Source organism: Oratosquilla oratoria, chromosome 30 (genome assembly GCF_046742065.1).
Source record: "Oratosquilla oratoria isolate Oo_2021 chromosome 30, ASM4674206v1, whole genome shotgun sequence".
NCBI classification, from domain to species: Eukaryota; Metazoa; Arthropoda; class Malacostraca; order Stomatopoda; family Squillidae; genus Oratosquilla; species Oratosquilla oratoria.
The window spans coordinates 47,686,010-47,704,461 of NC_134806.1; the positions used below are offsets into that span (position 1 = coordinate 47,686,010).

An 18,452-nucleotide genomic window follows, 5' to 3' on the forward strand; every position below is an offset into this window, starting at 1 on the left:
TCCTTCTATCTCCCTCTCTCTCCTTCCCACACTCCTTCTCTCACCCTTCCTCATCTTCTTTCCCTTCTTCCTCCTTCCTTCCCTCCCGTCCCCTTTCTCTCTCCTCTTCTTTCCCTTCTCTTTCTCTCTCTCTCCTTCCCACACCCCTTCTCTCTCCCCTTCCTCATCTTCTTTCCCTTCCTCCCTTTCCCTTCAGACAAGCACGAAGGAAGAGAAAGAGGAGGGGGTGGGGAGAGCGCACGGTGAAGGAAGGGAGAAGGCAGAGGAGGAGGAGGAGGAGGAGGAGGAGGAGAAGGGGAGGAGGAGGAGAAGGGGAGGAGGAGGAAGGGAAGGAGGAAGGGAGGAGGAAGAAGAAAAAGAGGAGGTAGAGGAGGACGAGGAGGAAGAGAAGACGAGGAGGAAGAGAAGACGAGGAGGAAGAGGAGGAGGAGGAAGAGGAGGAGGAAGAACAGGAGGAAGAGGAGGAGGAAGAGGAAGAGGAGGAAGAAGAGGAGGAGGAAGAGGAGGAGGAGGAAGAGGAGGAGGAGGAAGAGGAGGAGGAGGAAGAGGAGGAGGAGGAGCAGGTCATAGTGGTGTATGTACTTAGGTCAGCCCCATATGTATGGCCGCACTCACTAATAAGTTGGAGACAAACCCACCCACACACACACACACAGGACTCTCTCTCTCTCTCTCTTTCTTCCTCTTCGTCTCGTCTGTCTGTATCCCTGTCTGCCTGCCTCTCTCTTTCTCTCTCTACCAGCCTGCCTTTCTCTCTCTCCTCTCTCTGCCTCTCTATCTTTGTTTCTGTCTCTCTCACTTTGTCTCTCCCCGTCTGTCTCTCTCTTTCTCTCTCTCCCTTATTACATATTGAAAAAAAAGAAAAAGAAAGAAAAAGAAAATATAAAAAGGAGAAAAAGAGTAAATAAAAGAAAAAAGGAAAACACAAATATATATATATATATATATATATATATATATATATATATATATATGTGTGTGTGTGTGTGTGTGTGTGTGTGTGTGTGTATTCACTTGGTCTTTGGATCACGTGTTGGACTCGTGATCGACAGCTATTTCCCTCCTGGAAGAGAGCTCAGAGTAATGCTATGACCTTGCACAAACACACACACCCAACTCCCCGGTGTGTGTGTGTGTGTGTGTGTGTGTGTATGTGTGTGTGTGTGTATAAATGAAAATCATTTATGAAAAATAAAGACAAAATAAGTAAAATACAAAAAGAAAAATAAATAGAAAAATGAATTTGCAGATAAAGTTTAGGAAAAAGAAAAATAGAAAAAATAAAGAAAAATTAAAGAAAAAGGAAAAGAAAGGAAAAAGAAAAATGAAAGAAAAAGGAAGAAATAAAAAAAATGAGAGGAAAAAAAAAGGAAAAAAGAAAAATGGAAAAAGACAAAATAAAGAAAAAGAAAGTAAAAATACAAATAAAGAGGAAAAGAAAGTTAAAAGAAAGAGAGAGAAAGAGAGAGAGAGAGAGAGAGAGAGAGAGAGAGAGAGAGAGAGAGAGAGAGAGAGAGAGAGAGAGAGAGAGAGAGGACGTCCGAATCCATGGAATCAAACAATGAGAGCTCATTTCAGGATGATTGTACGGTTCCTTCATTTGCGACTTCAGCGATTTCAGCCAAGGACATTTCCTGAATGAAATTACCCTCCCAAGGAAGGCGGCGGCGGCGGCTACCAAGGTCTCCGAACGAACGCGTTGGCCTTTGTAGCCGAAGTCGAAGTGGAAGTGGAAGTCGAAGGTTCGAACAAGGGGAACCTCTTGCCGTTTCGGAAGTCTTTGCTTGGAATTGAATTTCGTGTTCTCTGACAAGTGTTATACATGGTGCCAGGGGAGCGATCTCTTTCTCTTTCTACCTCTCTCTCTCTCTTTTTTTTTTTTCTTTTTTTTTAGTCTTACATTAAAATAACAGCTCCATAGGGAAACAGAAGAATATTGTAATTTAAAAAAAAATTAGTTCAAGCTAAGAATGTGAGAGAAAAGACGAATACATTATAAAAGAAAGAAAGAGAGAGAGAGAGAGAGAGAGAGAGAGAGAGAGAGAGAGAGAGAGAGAGAGAGAGAGAGAGAGAGAGAGAGAGAGAGAGAGAGAGAGTCTTCAAATTGCTCGTTATTTCAGAGACGGTTAACCTCCCCCGTCTCGTTAACAACGATTGGCTGAATGGAAAATCACTCCGCATTTGTGGGCATATCAATGCGTGCACACGCACACACGTGCACACACGCACACGCGTGCACACGCACACACGTACACACACACGCACGTACACACATGCAGTTTGATAGCAGAAGTCAGAGACAGGACCCTGCCAATTAAATTTATCATCTGTATATCACAATTACTATCAGCAGACTACAATGACGTAATCACACACACACACACATAAACACACACACACACACATAAACGCACACACACACACAGTTTGATTTCATAAGCTTTGTTCATAACCTGGAGAAATGCACATATTTATACACTTCCTCCTTCCCTCTTCCTCTCTCTCCCTACCTCCTTGTTCCTCCCTTCCTCTCTCTCCCTGTGAATCACACTATCTTTCTCTCCCTCTTCTGCCTTCTCTCTCTCTCCTTGTTCCCCCCCTCTCTCTCTATGTTCCTCCCTCCCTCTCTCTCTTTTTCCCTGTTCCTCTCTCCCTCTTTCTCCTCGTTCCTCCCTCACTGTCTTTCTCTCTCTCTCTCCTTGTTCCTCCCTTCCTCCCTCTCTCTCTCTCCTTGTTCCTCCCTTTCTCTCTCCTTGTTCCTCCCTTTCTCTCTCCTTGTTCCTCCCTTTCTCTCTCCTTGTTCCTCCCTTCCTCCTTCTCTCTCTCTCTCTCTCTCTCTCTCTCTCTCCTTGTTCCTCCCTCCATCTCTCTTCCTGTTCCTCCCACTCTTCTTTCTCTCTCTCCTTGTTCCTCCCTCACTGTCTCTCTCTCCTTGTTCCTCCCTCCCTCTCTCTCTCTCTCTCCTTGTTCCTCCCTCCATCTCTCTTCCTGTTCCCTCTCTTCTTTCTCTCTCTCCCTGTTCCTCCCTCTCTCTCTCCCCTTGTTCCTCCCTTCCTCTCTCTCTCTCTCCTTGTTCCTCCCTCCATCTCTCTTCCTGTTCCTCCCTCTCTTCTTTCTCTCTCTCCCCTTGTTCCTCCCTCCCTCTCTCTTTCTCTCTCTCCTTGTTCCTCCCTCTTCTTGTTCCTCCCTCCATTTCTCTTCCTGTTACTCCCTCTCTTCTTTCTCTCTCTCCCTGTTCCTCCCTCTCTTTCTCCCCTTGTTCCTCCCTTCCTCCTTCTCTCTCTCTCTCTCTCTCCTTGTTCCTCCCTCCATCTCTCTTCCTGTTCCTCCCACTCTTCTTTCTCTCTCTCCGTGTTCCTCCCTCACTGTCTCTCTCTCCTTGTTCCTCCCTCCCTCTCTCTCTCTCTCTCCTTGTTCCTCCCTCCATCTCTCTTCCTGTCCCTCCCTCTCTTCTTTCTCTCTCTCCCTGTTCCTCCCTCACTGTCTCTCTCTCTCCCCTTGTTCCTCCCTCCCTCTCCCCCTATCTCTCTCCTTGTTCCTCCCTTCCTCCCTCTCTCTCTCTCCTTGTTCCTCCCTCCATCTCTCTTCCTGTTCCTCCCTCTCTTCTTTCTCTCTCTCCCTGTTCCTCCCTCCCTCTCTCTTTCTCTCTCTCCTTGTTCCTCCCTCCCTCTCTCTCTCCTTGTTCCTCCCTCCATCTCTCTTCCTGTTCCTCCCTCTCTTCTTTCTCTCTCTCCCTGTTCCTCCCTCTCTCTCTCTCTCTCTCTCCCCTTGTTCCTCTCTTCCTTTCCCCCTATCTCTGTCCATGTTCGTCCTTCTCCCTCTTTCTCTCTCTTCCTATTCTTCCCCCCTTTCTCTCTTTCTCTCCCTTCCTCTCCTCTTTATTACGGTCGACACTCTCTCTCTCTTTCCACTTTCCTTTCTTCCTCTCTCGTTCTTGCTCTTTAACACAATTTACTCTCTCTCTCTCTCATTATCTTACTCTCTCGTTCTTTTTTACTCACTCTCTTTTGAGCATCCACCCTCTCCCTCCTTCTCTCCAACCCTGCTTCCCCTTCTCTCCCTCTCTCTTTTTTACCATGTCTGTGCTTGCCTATCTCTCTTCGTGTAAGTTAGTCTGTCTGTCTGTTTTCTTGTCTGTGCCTGTTTCTGTCTGTATCTCTGTCTGTGTCTGTATGTTTATCTCTGTTACTGCTTATGTGTGTATGCCTCTCTCTCTCTCTCTCTCTCTCTCTCAGAGGAACACATCTCTCATTAATTTTCCATTTGGCCTCGTGTCGGTACAAGGTCCTCCAACGCGAAGAACATAACTTCGGCGACGCCTTCTTCAGCTCGACCTTGAAGTTCCTGGCAAAGGTCCTCGCCAGCGACCTTGGCTCTCTCGTCCTCAGGGGGTCGGGTCAGCTAAGAGGAGGGGTGGGGGCAGGGGAGGTCAGGAGCGGGGGAGGGGGGAGAAGGGGGGAGAGTCCCCAAAACCCAACCACCCCCCTCCCCCGAGCTCCGCTACCGGAAGGAAATAATCGGAGCGATTTGATGTACTCCCCTCCCGGCATCCTGGCGCCGTTTGGCACTCAACTATTGACACTTTGGCACCGTTTCCCACCCACCTACTGACACTTTGGCACCATTTGGCACCCAACTATTGACACTTTGGCACCGTTTCCCACCCACCTACTGACAATTTGGCACCGTTTGGTGCCCACTTCCTGACACTTTGGCACCGTTTCCCACACACCTACTGACAATTTGGCACCGTTTGGTGCCCACTTCCTGACACTTTGGCACCGTTTCCCACACACCTACTGACACTTTGGCACCGTTTCCCACACACCTACTGACACTTTGGCACCGTTTGGCCCCCACCTATTGACACTTTGGCACAGTTTGGTGTCCACTTCCTGACACTTTGGCATCCTATCTCCTGACAGTTTGGCACCATTTGGCATCCACTTCCTGGCACTAACTCTTGGCATCTTGGCACCGAAGATAGAATGAGGCAGATGACACCGCATTTTAGGTCGCTAGTCTACGTCACGTGACAGTGACACAGAGACATCTGTGTCGCCACTTGACGTCATAGGGGAACTGCGACGTAACGAATATGACGTCACCGTAAACTATGACGTCGTGGGAAATTATGACGTCATCTTATCTTTGCCTCCTCCTTCTTCTCTCTCCCTCCTCCTACTGCTCCTCCTCTTCTTTCTTCCTCTTACTCCTCTTCCTCCTCCTTCTTCCTCCTTTAGCTTCCTCGCTTCCTCCTCCTCCTCCTTTTTCTCTTCCTTCTTCAATTCCTCCTCCTCCTTCTTTCCTTCTTCCTCCTTCTCTTCTCTCTTCTATTCCTTCTCCTCTTCCTCCTTTTTCTCTCCCTCCTCCTCTTCCTTCTTCCTCCTCCTCCTCCTCCTGCTGGGCATCGCATCAAATGTTTTCGTCCCATTTCTCGCTTACAAGGTCTTCCTCTTCCTCCTCCTCCCCCTCTATTATACACCTGCCAGTTACGACCGCCTCCTCCTTCTCCTCCTCCTGTTCTTCCTTCGCCTCTTCCTGTTCTTCTTCCTCGTCCTCCTCTTTCTTCTCTTCCCATCCTCCTCTTCCTTCTCTTCCTGTTCTTCCTCTTTTTCTTCTTTCCCTCCTTTTCTTTTTCATTTTTTCAATCTCTTCCTCCTCGTCCTCCTCCTCCTCCTCCTCCTTGTCTTCTTTCTCTTCCTCCTTTTATTTCTCGTTTATTCCCTCTTTCTCCCTCTCCTCTTCATATTTAACCTCCATTTATTGTTCCTCCTCCTCCTCTTCTTCCTTCTACCCCTTCCCTTCCTCCTCCTCTCTCGCCTCTTCCTCTGCATTCTCCTCCTTCGACTCCTTCCCTTCCTCCTCCTCCTCCCCCTTTAGACTTCTACCAGATCTTCTATATAATTATCGATAATTTCTATATCACTCCTACATATTCTATACTCGTATTCAAATATTGTCTAGTGTTTTCAGATATTGCCTAATTATTTCAAATATTGTCTGGTGTTTTCCTATACTGTCTAGTTTTTTTTAGATGTATAGATTTTTCATATATTGCCTAGCGATTTCAAATATTGTCTAGTATATTTAGATATCTAGTGATTTCAGATGTCTAATTACTTCAGATATTGCTTAGTGATATCACATACTGTCTAGCGTTTTATAAGTCCAATTTTTTCAGATACTATTTAGTAATTTCATATATTGCCTAGTAATTTCATATACTACCTAGCGTTTTAGATGTTGTCTAGTGTTTTCAGATATTAGCTAGCGTTTTCATTTATTGCCTAGTATATTTAGATATCGTCGAGCGTTTCTGTCTTGCCTAAGTGCAGAGCTGAATGGCTAGTTTTATGCTTGTTTGCTGTTCATATGATGTTTTATGTTAGTTATAAGGTTGCTCAGGCCTTTTTTTTATTCATTTATTTATTTATCTATTTATTGTAATGGCGAATCAAGACATCAATGATAACATCACCGTAAAAATTAATTATAAAATAAAAAACACACATGAAAATATAGAGGCCATTTTTTATCAATGTCGTCGTAGACATAGAGGTATTTTGAAAACAGTGTTTTCATACTTGGCAATACTAGCCAAGCCAAGCCAAGCCAAGCCAAGCCAAGCGAGAGCCTACTATCCCTCCATTCACTCATCCAATCTTCTTTATCATTAGCCCCTCCCTCCCTCCTCCCCTTCCTCTATCTTTCCCTCATTCTCTCTCTACCTTCTCTCATTCTCCCTCTCTCTCCCTCTTTTATAATTATCTGTTCTTCTTCTCTTCTTTCTCCCTCTCTCTCTCTCTTTTATCATTTCCTATTCTTCTTCTCTTCTCTCTATCTCACTCTTTCTCTCCTTCTCTCTCAATCATTTCCTATTCCCTCTTTTCTCATTTCCTTCTCTTTCTCTCTTCTCTCATTTTCCCTCTCTTCTATCATTTCCTATAATTCTTCTCTTCTCTCGTTCTCCCACTCTTTCTCTCCCTCTCCTTCTCTCATTCTCCCACCCTTCTCTCATACTCCCTCTCTCTCTTCTTTCATTCCCCTCTCTTCTCTCTCTCTTTCTCATACTCCCTCTCTCTCTTCTCTCATTCCCCTCTCTTCTCTCATTCTCTCTCTCCTCTCATTCTCCCTCTCTTCTCTTATACTCCCTCTCTCTCTTCTCTCATACTCCCTCTCTCTCTTCTCTCATTCTCTCTCTCTTCTCTCATTCTCCCTCTCTCTCTTCTCCCATACTCCCTCTCTCTCTTCTCTCATACTCCCTCTCTTCTCTTATACTCCCTCTCTCTCTTTCTCTCATTCTCCCACTCTTCTCTCATACTCCCTCTCTCTCTTCTCTCATTCCTCTCTCTTCTCTCATTCTCTCTCTCTTCTCTCATTCTCCCTCTCTCTCTTCTCCCATACTCCCTCTCTCTCTTCTCTCATACTCCCTCTCTCTCTCTTCTCTCTTTCTGGAAGGGGTGGTACGGGTGGGTGGAGGGTGAACGCAAACACCAGACTCAGTGAGGAGGGGAGACTTGTTTCCCAACGTTTCGGTGCTCGTCCGTATTAGGACCATCTTCAGGGACCTGACGGGACACAATGCTCACAAGGTTCTTGACATGTCCGCTGCTGAAACTGGGAGAGACAACCTGCGTCGCGGAGGTTGCAAAGGTTGCTTCGCCACCCCGTGTATGCACACACACACACACACCGTCCGTGTATAAAATATCCTGTCACGTTTGAGTTGTTAGCTTTGTGATCAAGACCCTGCGGGTCGAAACGTTAAGGCGTGAAATTCTCCCATTACTCCTCGTCTACTTCTTTCACCTTCAGTCATATATTTATATATATATATGTATATATATATGTATATATATGTATATATATTGCTAAGGAGGCTTCATTTTTCAAGTGTATACACACTCAAGCGAGACTAGAAATTCTCAATTATTTATCTATTGACTTATTCATCTTTGGCATCACAACTTGAACCGATCTCCGTGTGTACACACACTGGCGTCCCTGTTTGCCAGCGCTCTTGTGCAAATTCGCACAAAGTCGTTCTATTCTATTCTCTTTTTACTTGTATTTATTTTTTATTTGTTTATTCAAAAATTTGCACATATTTACTCAGTTATATTTCCAATAAATCTATTTTTATTTTCTTATTTATTCATTTGTTTATTTGTGTGAATTCGCACAAATATTCATTCAGTTTTATTTTCTATTTCTATTTTTATTTCTTATTTATTTAATCATTTGTTTATTATTTATATAATATGTCCCGCTCCACCACGATGGCGTCTTATTTGGCTATTTACACATTCATACCAGAAATAATCAAAGGGGCTATCACAATGGGCTATTTTTCCTCCAACCTCCAGCACATTTTTCCGCCGTCAAATCCCCTCTGGCAAACTATTTTGTTTTCTCAACAACTGACATAGAATGTCGTTTGATATTGTGCTGGAGGAAAATTGGTTTCCTCCAGCACATCATCAGATTCCTTCCCGAGAGCTTCGGGCAGCACGTTTCCTCCAACAGTCGGAGGAAAAGCAGCCCAGTGTGATAGCGCCTTCATCTGGGCTATCCGCCTCCCGTTTTCTATTATGAGTTTAATTCTCTCACCACCACTGTCTGGTTCTACTGTCTCGGACGTGAACGGGGCGGCGGAAGAGAGGATAGCCCTACACCTGCGAAGAGAGAGAGAGAGAGAGAGAGAGAGAGAGAGAGAGAGAGAGAGAGAGAGAGAGATAGAGAGTCGAAGTTTGGCCAGCATCAGCGAATACAAACACAGCCTTCCGTACCCGTTGGCCCTTTTTCCGTTTTATCATTTCTGGCGCCAGGCGATTTTATTCGCTGCTAATGAGGGATGGGGGAGCACAAGGAAATGTACAAATATAATCAAATGTGAAGAGGAGAAGGAAGAGGAGGAGGAGGTGGAGGGGAGGGGAGGAGGACGAAGAAGAGGAGAATGAAGAGAAGGAAGAGGAAGAGATAAAGGAGGAGAGGAAGAGCAGGAGGAAGAGAAGGTGGAGGAAAACAGAGGACAAAAAGAGAAGAAGAAACGAAGAGAAGGAGTAGCAGGTGGAAGAGGAGGAGGAGGAGGAGGAGGACGAAGAGAAGGAGAACGAAGAAAAGGAGGAAGGGGAGGAGGAGAACGAAGAGAAGGAGAACGAAGAAAAGGAGGAGGACGGAGAGGAGGAGGAGGAGAGGAAGAGAACGAAGAGGAGGAGGAGGGAGAGGAGGTGGACGGGAAGAGCAGGAGGAGGAGAAGGAGGAGGAGGAGAATGAAAAGGAGGAGAAGGAGGAGGAGGAGGAGGAGGAGGAACATATAACTTGCTAAAAATACATTAATAATAATAATGATAATAACAATAACAATAATAAAATAAATACATGAATAAATAAATAAATTAATAATAATAATAATAATAATAATAATAAAAATAGTAATAATAATAATAAGATAAATACATGAATAAATGAATAATAATAATAATAATAACAAAATAAATACATGAATAAACAAATAAATGATAATAACAATGTTAATAATAATAGTAATAATAATAATAATGTAGTTCAGTTCGAAGCTTTAAGAATCATTTAGATAAACACCTAAACAAGATGCTGTAATGATTATAATTTATCTTATATTATTTGTTTTTGTTTTGTTATCATTTGTCTTTTTGATTTTCATTTATTATTAGTTATGTGTCAATTTATTATTTACTATTTACCTGTTTGTTTATTATTTTAACTATACCTATGCATTTATTTAAGTATTTTATTTTTCATTTACATTATTATACTTTTTATCTATTATTTTATTATTATGATTTTTTTTTTCTTTGCATCCGACCTAGATATGGACCAAAAGGTCTCCTGTCGGCATGCTCCGCCTTTGTAATCCTTTGTAATAACAATAATCATAGAATAAAATAAATACATGACTAAACAAATAAATGAATAATAATAATAATAATAATAATAATAAATATATATATTTTTTTCGAATAAAACTGGGTAGGACGAGTGTTTGTGAGAGGAATAATGAGGTTATGATATATGATGATGAGGACGCGTTCTCCCCTCCTCATCATTAAAGTTAACTGATTATTTTCTCTTTTTTCTTTAATTAAGAAGGGGAAGGGACACCGACGGCGGCCATCTTTGTTTTCCAGTTACGGGGTAGCCGTACGCATTGGAGGGAAAATGATAAAAATAATGATAAAATAGATAAAATGGTGGGAATGTAAGAAATAATAAGAGGTAAAGAAAGTAAAAAAAAAGTGAATTTTTTTTTAGTATAAACAAAAGATAGATAGATTACAGTGTAAAAGAGTAATATATATATACATACATATATATATATATATATACATATATATATATATATATATATATATATATATACAAAAAAAAACAGATTTGTAAAGGGTAAACAAAATGTAAAGAATTAACAAACAAAACATTTCAAAAGAGTAAGAAAAATACTATTTCTTCTTTCTAACAAGTGACAAAAAAAAAAAAATAAACAAAGAAGTAAAATAATAGTATACAGGTAAAGAGTATAGAATAAATAAACAGATAAATAAATAAATAGATAAAATATGGAAGGCTGTTATCGTTCTCACAGACACTTCACCAGCGCTTCAATCCACTACGGAAGGTTATATTGGTTTCCGTTGTACACAATCTTAAAAAAAATAATAATAATAATAATAATAATAATAATAAAATTATAAAATAAATCTATCTATGTATGTACCAAGAGCTTTTTCCCCCGTATAAGGGAGGTAGCCAAGTCAGAGGCACGCACACACTCACACTCTCATCCACCCATTCCCCCATTCCCAACTTAGCTCCCCGTGGATGACTGGTCATACCTGCATCCCGCCCACTCCCTGAGTCAGAAGTAATTTAAAAATAAATAAAAACAAACAAATGAATTAATAAATTAAAAACAAATAGTTGCTTTTGAAAAATTGATGTGTAATTCTAAGTTTCCATTAATTTTTTTTTTTTTGCTATTTTTTTCTTTTCGTGTTAATGTATACATTAGGTTATTTTTTCCTTTTTAATTTCAACAGCTCATATGCATTTTATAATAAAATGCTAATCACACACACACACACACATATACATATATATTGGAAACTTATGATTGGTAAACTCCAGTTTGATATACATATTAGCCTTGTTGATCTAACAGAACCCAGTTGGCAAAACAATGAACTGGGCTACCAATCATGTTCCATTTTTGTTCATAAAGAACGTAGAAACTGCCTCGTTGAACAACTTGTTCATATTTGTTGTTATTGAGCTCTGGACTCATCCTCTCCCTCCCTCCCTACCCCTCCTCCTCCTCCTTTACTTCCTCCTTACCTCTCCTCCCTCCCTGCCCCTCCTCCGTACCTATTCCTTCCCCTCCTTACCTTTCTTCCCTCCCTACCCATCTCCTCCTCTTCCTCCCCACCTATCTCCTTCCTCATTCTTCCTTCCCTCCTTCCCTTCCTACCTTTTCTATCTTCTCTCCCTCTCTCTTACCTCCTTTCCTTCCTTCCCTCCCTCCCTCCCCTCATTCTTTCTAAAAATAGCATTTTGTTTCATTATGCCTTCCTTCCTTCCCATAGATAACCTTAAAAAAAAAAAAAAAAAAAAAAAACGAATTATTTATTTTAACCAAAAACACGAGAGGCATATCCACCACTAACACCATTGTAAAAGGTTTCCGCCTATTTTATGCCTTTGTTTATCTACAAAGTCCATTAAAGAATTCTACTTTGGGTAGATTTTATGTCACATTTATTATCATCATTACAAATATTGTTTTGATTGATTTTTTTCTAAACAGGAACAAGGATGATATTATTGGAACCAAATTTTCACCTTTTAGAATTTGTTCTACGTTCTTGTTTCACAAATTGTTCACGCTTCCCCCGTTATATATCTACCCCCAAGCACTCCCCATTATATATCTACCCCTAGCCCTCCGCCCGTCATATATCTACCCCCAACCCTTCCCCGTTACATAACTACCCCCAAAATATTCCCCGTTACATATATACCCTTAACTTTTCCCCCGTTATACTAACCCAACCCTTCATCCGTTATATATTTACCCCCAAACCTTCCCCGTTATATATCTACCCCAATCTTCCTCCGTTATATATCTACACCCAACCCTTCTTCCATTATATATCTACCTCTAACCTCCCCCGTTCCAAATCTACTCCTCCCCTCTTATATATCCCAAACCTTTTCCCCGTTATATATGTACCCCAAACCTTCCTCCGTTACATATATACCCTCCAATATATATCTATTCCCAAACATTCCTGTTACATGTCTACTCTCAAACTTTCTCTCCGTTATAAACCTACCCCCCCAACACTTCCTCCGTTATATATCTACCCCCTACCAGGCTTGGTGAGCACTATTGCCCCATAACGACCATACAACGTATGCATAGGAGACATAGATGGAACCACCCCATCCCCATTCTACGCCGCTTAAGAGAAAGAGAGAGAACCAGAGAGGGAGAGAGAAAACGAGAGAAAGCGAAAGAGAATGAGAGAGAAAAAGAGAAAACGAGAGAGGGAGAGAGAAAGAGAGAGCGAGCGAGAGAGAGAAAGGGGGAGAGAGAGAGAGAGAGAGAGAGAGAGAGAGAGAGAGAGAGAGAGAGAGAGAGAGAGAGAACGAGAGAGAGAGAGGGAGAGAGAGAGGGGGAAGAGAAAGAGGGGGAGAGAGGGAATGAACGAGAGAGAGAGGGAGGGAATGAACGAGAGAGAGAGGGAGGGAATGAACGAGAGAGAGAGAGAGAGAGAGAGAAAGTATACAAACTCTCCTTCAACCTTCAGTTTAAGATCTCGGACAAAAAAGAAAGAAAGGCAAAAATCTTTCAGTATGACCTCATTATTCACTTATAACGAGATTCCAAACAGAATCCATAAGAAGAAGATAAAAAAAGATAAAAAAAAAAGATAGTTTACCCAAGACTGATTTGGTTCGCTTCTTGTAATTTAAACATCTCATTTACGAAAAAAAAAGAAGAAGAAGAATCCATTTTCTTTCCATTTCATTAAAGAGACCTGTGAACTGACATAAAAAAGCGTCTTTGCATATTAATCAATCTTGTCAGATTGATTGTGGTTGATTACTGGATGATCTTGTCTTATCTCAAGTAGAGGTCTGTCGATGTCTCAGGAAGAGGAGGAAGAGGAGGAATAGGAAGGGGAGGAGGAAGAGGAGGAGGAGGAGGAGGAGGAAGAGGAAGAGGGGGAGGAGGAGGAGGAGGAGGAGGAGGAAGAAGAGGAGGAAGAGGAGGAGGAAGAGGGGGGAGAGGGGGAGGAGGAGGAAGAGGAGGAGGAGGAAGAGTAAGAGTGGGAGGAAGAAGAGGAGGAGGAAGAAGAGGAAGAAAAAGCGAGCGTGATGAAAGTATACATGGTATTACCAGTGATTTAGATCACATACATAAATGCATACACACACACACACACACACTTACACCCAATATTATATCCAGTGTATGAGTGTGTGTGTGTGCGTGTGTGTGTGTGTGTGTGTGTGTGTGTGTGTGTGTGTGTGTGTGTGTGTGTGTGTGTGTGTGTGTGTGTGTGATCAACGTTCGTATGAAAGCGTTTATAGACACCTATGGTTATTTGAAAGCACGACGTCGTGCCGTGCGTGCGCGTGTGGTGCCAACCTAGAAAAATGTTGTGAACCTTGGACTTAAATAATTGACGGCCTTAAAAAATTTCTATTCAAACACTATCTTAAATACTATAGTCCACGTCAGTATATATACATATATATATATAGATATAGATATAGATATATATATATATATATATATATATATATATATATATATATATTTTTTTTTTTTTTTTTTTTTTTTTTTTTTTTTTTTTTTTTGCCAAAAATAGTGATGCCATAGTTGGAATCTCCTAGTCACTCTTTACACCTAATTTTATGGACTGATTAACTATAATTCTGGGCAAGTGATGGTGATTCTTTCAGCTGAATAAAACTGTGAAATAGTGACCAGATCGAAAGTATATATTTCCCCGAACGTGTTCAAGAAGGCAAGGAGGGGGTGCGTGCCCCAGGGATCAACCTAATCCTCTACGCATTGTCTTACATGCCTGACCTCCTGATCTCCCTCCCTCCGAATCCACTCACCCCCGAGAGGACAGAATCCGCCTGGGCCAGACTGCGAGCGGTGATGCAATGTAGTTCAGTTCGAAGCTTTAAAAATCATTTAAACACCTAAGCAATATGTTGTCATGATCATTATTTTATATTATTTGTTTTTGTTTTGTTATAATTTATCTGCTTGATTCTCATTTATTATTAGTTATATGTCAATTTATTGTTATTTGCTATTTACCTGTTTGTTTGTTGTTTGACTGTGCCTATTTATGTATTTTATTTGATACTTACATTATCATAGTTGTTATTTATTTATTTATTATTATTATTTGGATTTTTTCGCATCCGACCTAGATATGGACCAAAAGGTCTCCTGTCAGCATGCTCCGCCTTTGTAACTTTGATGCGACCACCATCCAGAATCTCAAGCTACCAGAAGAGGCTGGATGATCGCATCGCGGATCACTGCCCAGGATGCGACACTTCACCCCCGTACTATACAAGACATTAATGAAGACTGGACTGCACACAGTCACGCGCGCCAACAACACAACACAATGTACACTCTATATAAGGGATTTGTGGGGAAACCCCCATTCTAGCCGTGACGTTCCTCAGGGAGACGGAACCTCTCGACAACAACATATTCTTCTTGCAGCAACCAAATATATATATATATATGACTGAAGGTGAAAGAAGTAGACGAGGAGTAATGAGAGAATTTAACGCTTTAACGTTTCGACCCGCAGGGTCTTGATCACAAAGCTAACAACTCAAACGTAACAAGATGTTTTATACACGGACGGGTCATCTCATGGGACGCTTCGGAGAGCTTGTTATTTTATTTGCGTATTCTTTTATTATTAATAAGCTTGTGGCTTTTGCTAAACATAAAGCCTTCTCTATGGTTAATGTTGTTATTAGTGTTGATATATGCTGCCTCAATTGTCACGTTAAAGCGTGAAATTCTCCCATTACTCCTCGTCTACTTCTTTCACCTTCATTCTTATTTGTCATAATATAGTCAATATCTATATATCCATATATATGGTAACGCCAAACATGAATGGATTCATGACAAAATATTGTGCATTTGGATACTGGAGGGGAAAATGTTGTGTGACGGAGATGGAAGAATACAGTAGTATGTGGGATATATTAATACCTATGCAGTCAGCGCTGAAATTATTGGTTGTTTTAGAAGGTTGTACCTTTATGGATGGGGATGATAAGTGGTAATGGACATGGAACTGCCTAGTGTAGGCCTTAGGGTCTCTTGCAGTCTCCCGCATTCTTATGTACTTTAGATCAAGTCAAAGTTTTTGGACAAAGAAAAGGAAAAACGTATATGGGGACAGGGAATGGAGAAACTACACAAGCAACAGACAAAACGATGTACATTTGGACAGAGAGAAGGAAGAACGTTGCGGTGTATAGATATGGGGTAATAGCACACAAGAAACGGTAAGCGAAGAGCTTATGACTGTTTTTGTTGGAGAATGAATGAATGAATGAATGATTATACACGAGAAACGGTACACGAGCCCATACCGATATTTGTTTGGAGAATGAACGAACAGTAACACATAAACGGTAGGAGGGCAGCTCATGACGGTTCTTGTTTGTCCCACAGGTCCCCACATCGACTGGGACGACGCCAACGACACCCAGGGCATCATGACCTTCTACAGCCGGATCTGCGCGCAGAGGAACGTGGTTCGACAGGACTGCGAAGTCTCCGAAGTCGTGGGGATCCGAAGCGTCGAGTGCTTCTGTTCCTCGAACTACTGCAACGCAGCGCCTTCGTCGGGAGGAGCCTTCTCCAGCTTCCTGGGGATCGTCCTGATACCCCTGGGCCTGTGGTCCTTCAGGTACCCGGGATGGCCCTTCTCCTCGAGTTCGTCGCCCAGTGTCTACGGCCTCGTCCTCGGGGCTGCGGTGGCGTGGGGGGTCCACCTCATGTCTGTGAGCAACAGCGGAGCCCTGGCGAGAATCTAGTGCCAGGCAGATCGCTCTTCGTTGCAACAGTAGACAGATAGTCGAAAAAAAGTGATTATTCCTTCTTGTGCTTCGTTTTTCCTGATCCAGTAAGTCCTCACTCCTTCCTTTATTTCGTTTTTTATCCGATTCATTAAGTCCTCACTCCTTCCTCGGTTTCGTTTGTCTTGGTTCATCAAGGCCATGCTTTTCTCCACTCTGTAATCACATCTGCCGAAGAGGATCACAGATAGTGGTCGAAATATACGCGGATCTTTTTACTTTCGCCCATTCTTCTCCGAAAGTGGGTCATTAGTATAATCCTCACTCCTTCCTGTGCTTCGTTCTTCCTGATCCGTGATGTCCTCACTCCTTCCTGTGCTTCGTTTTTCCTGATCCATGACGTCAACAAACAATCAACAGAGAATCATCGGCCAAACTCTACGTAGTGCCAGATAAATCACTCTTTGATGCAGTAGACAAATAGTCGAAAAAAGTGATGACCTTTTCCCTTTTTTTTTGTTTTTCCCGATCCATGACGTTAGGGGTCACCAAACTTTTTTCTTTCAAATCGGGCCAGATGATTGAGAAAATGACTAGCGTATAACTATTTTGTTCAGTGAATGCACAAAAAATATATATTCATTCACCAATACACAAAATATAGGATACTGAAAAAGACGAACAAAAAAGGACAGACATCAAAAGTCTACATTTTTTTTTTTTTTTTTTTTTTACATGTACAGTGCGGAAGTGGGCTTGTTGTTTGGTGACTCCCGTATGACGTCTATAAACACTCAACAGCAAATGCATCAGAGAAAAGACACAGGTCTCTAGTATTTGTAACGAATTGTGTGTATACCATAAGGAATAGGTGTAGACTAACAATGCTGTCTCATTCCTAAATATCGATTAATTTGCTATGCTGAAGAAACAATGCTTCCACTTGCTCATGTCTGATGTAATATGCATATGCACACGCATGCACGCACACACACAAATATATATATATATATATCCACCGGCAAAATCCAATATTTTGCACAGAGGGATCACCTGACAAAAAAAAGGGGGACATCGTCTAAGGCTCGTTTTACACGGATCGACCTTTCGCCGTGCGCCGTTCACGACACGACGTCGTGCTCTCAATTACCCATGGATGTCTATGGACGCTTTCAAACGTGGTTGTGGCGTGTGAAAGCATCTATAGACACCCATGGTGAATTGAGAGCACGACGTCGTGTCTTGGACGGCGCACGGCGAAAAGTCGTTCCGTGTGAAAGGAGCCTAAAGGCGTTATCACACTGGGCTTTTTTTCCTCCGACTGTTGGAGCAAACTTGCAGCCAGCAGATTGCGGGAAGGGATAGGATATGCTGGAGGAAAATTATTTTCCTCCTCCAGCATAATGTCAAATGACGTTCTACGTCAATTGTTGAGAAAAAATAGTTTGCCAGAGGGGACTTGACGGCGGAAAAGGTGCTGGAGGTGGTCGGTACCACCGATGAATCGGAGGTCGGAGGTAAATTAGCCCAGTGTGATAACTCCTTATTCAATTTCTCAATTTTCTGTCCACTTCGGGTCATACGCCTGAACTCGCCTCCATTACGTGTGCCAGTCTTTTTTTTTTTTTTTTTTTTTATTCCCCTTTCGCTCAAGTCACCTCCTATTCACTTATTCCGTTTTTCGAATTTAGTTTTCTTTTTTTCCGGTGCGATCATCGCTCAACGATGATCGTCCAGCGATGGTCTAGAGCGACTCTAGCTCGAAGCCAAACATTTTGTTCGGGGCGATTATCCCTCAACGATTATCAAATATGGCTCAACGATGATCGTTCATAGTTCAACGATGATCGTTCACGGCTCAACGATGATCGTTCACGGCTCAACGATGATCGTTCACGGCTCAACGATGATCGTTCACGGCTCAACGATGATCGTTCACGGCTCAACGATGATCGTTCACGGCTCAACGATGATCGTTCACGGCTCAACGATGATCGTTCGTGGCTCAACGATGATCGTTCATGGCTCAACGATGATCGTATACGGCTCAACGATGATCATTCACGGCTCAACGATGATCGTTCATGGCTCAACGATGATCGTCCAACGATTATCCAGAGCACGAATTCTTTGTTATTGGATGGAATGGGGAAACTGCTGCAAAGTACGAACGAGGATGATGATGACAATCAGCATTTGATCCAAACTTACAAACCAAACCCAAATAATGATGACGACGCCATGAGGCTGTGGCAGGAGCCTGATAGTCGTTCAACGATGATCGTTCATGGTTAATAATCGCATCATGTTTGGGTCAACGCCTCCGT

General features: G+C 42.3%; 1 protein-coding gene across 1 annotated transcript in view; it reads left to right on the top strand.

Moving 5' to 3' along the window:
- The window catches only part of LOC143041353 (uncharacterized), a 169,915-nt gene extending 152,607 nt beyond the window's left edge, over positions 1–17,308 (top strand). The window contains exon 4 of the mRNA XM_076213180.1: positions 15,779–17,308. Coding sequence (XP_076069295.1) covers positions 15,779–16,143 — 365 coding nt within the window. The 3' untranslated portion in view covers positions 16,144–17,308. The remainder of the gene's footprint in view (positions 1–15,778) is intronic.
- Positions 17,309–18,452: the final 1,144 nt, after the last annotated feature.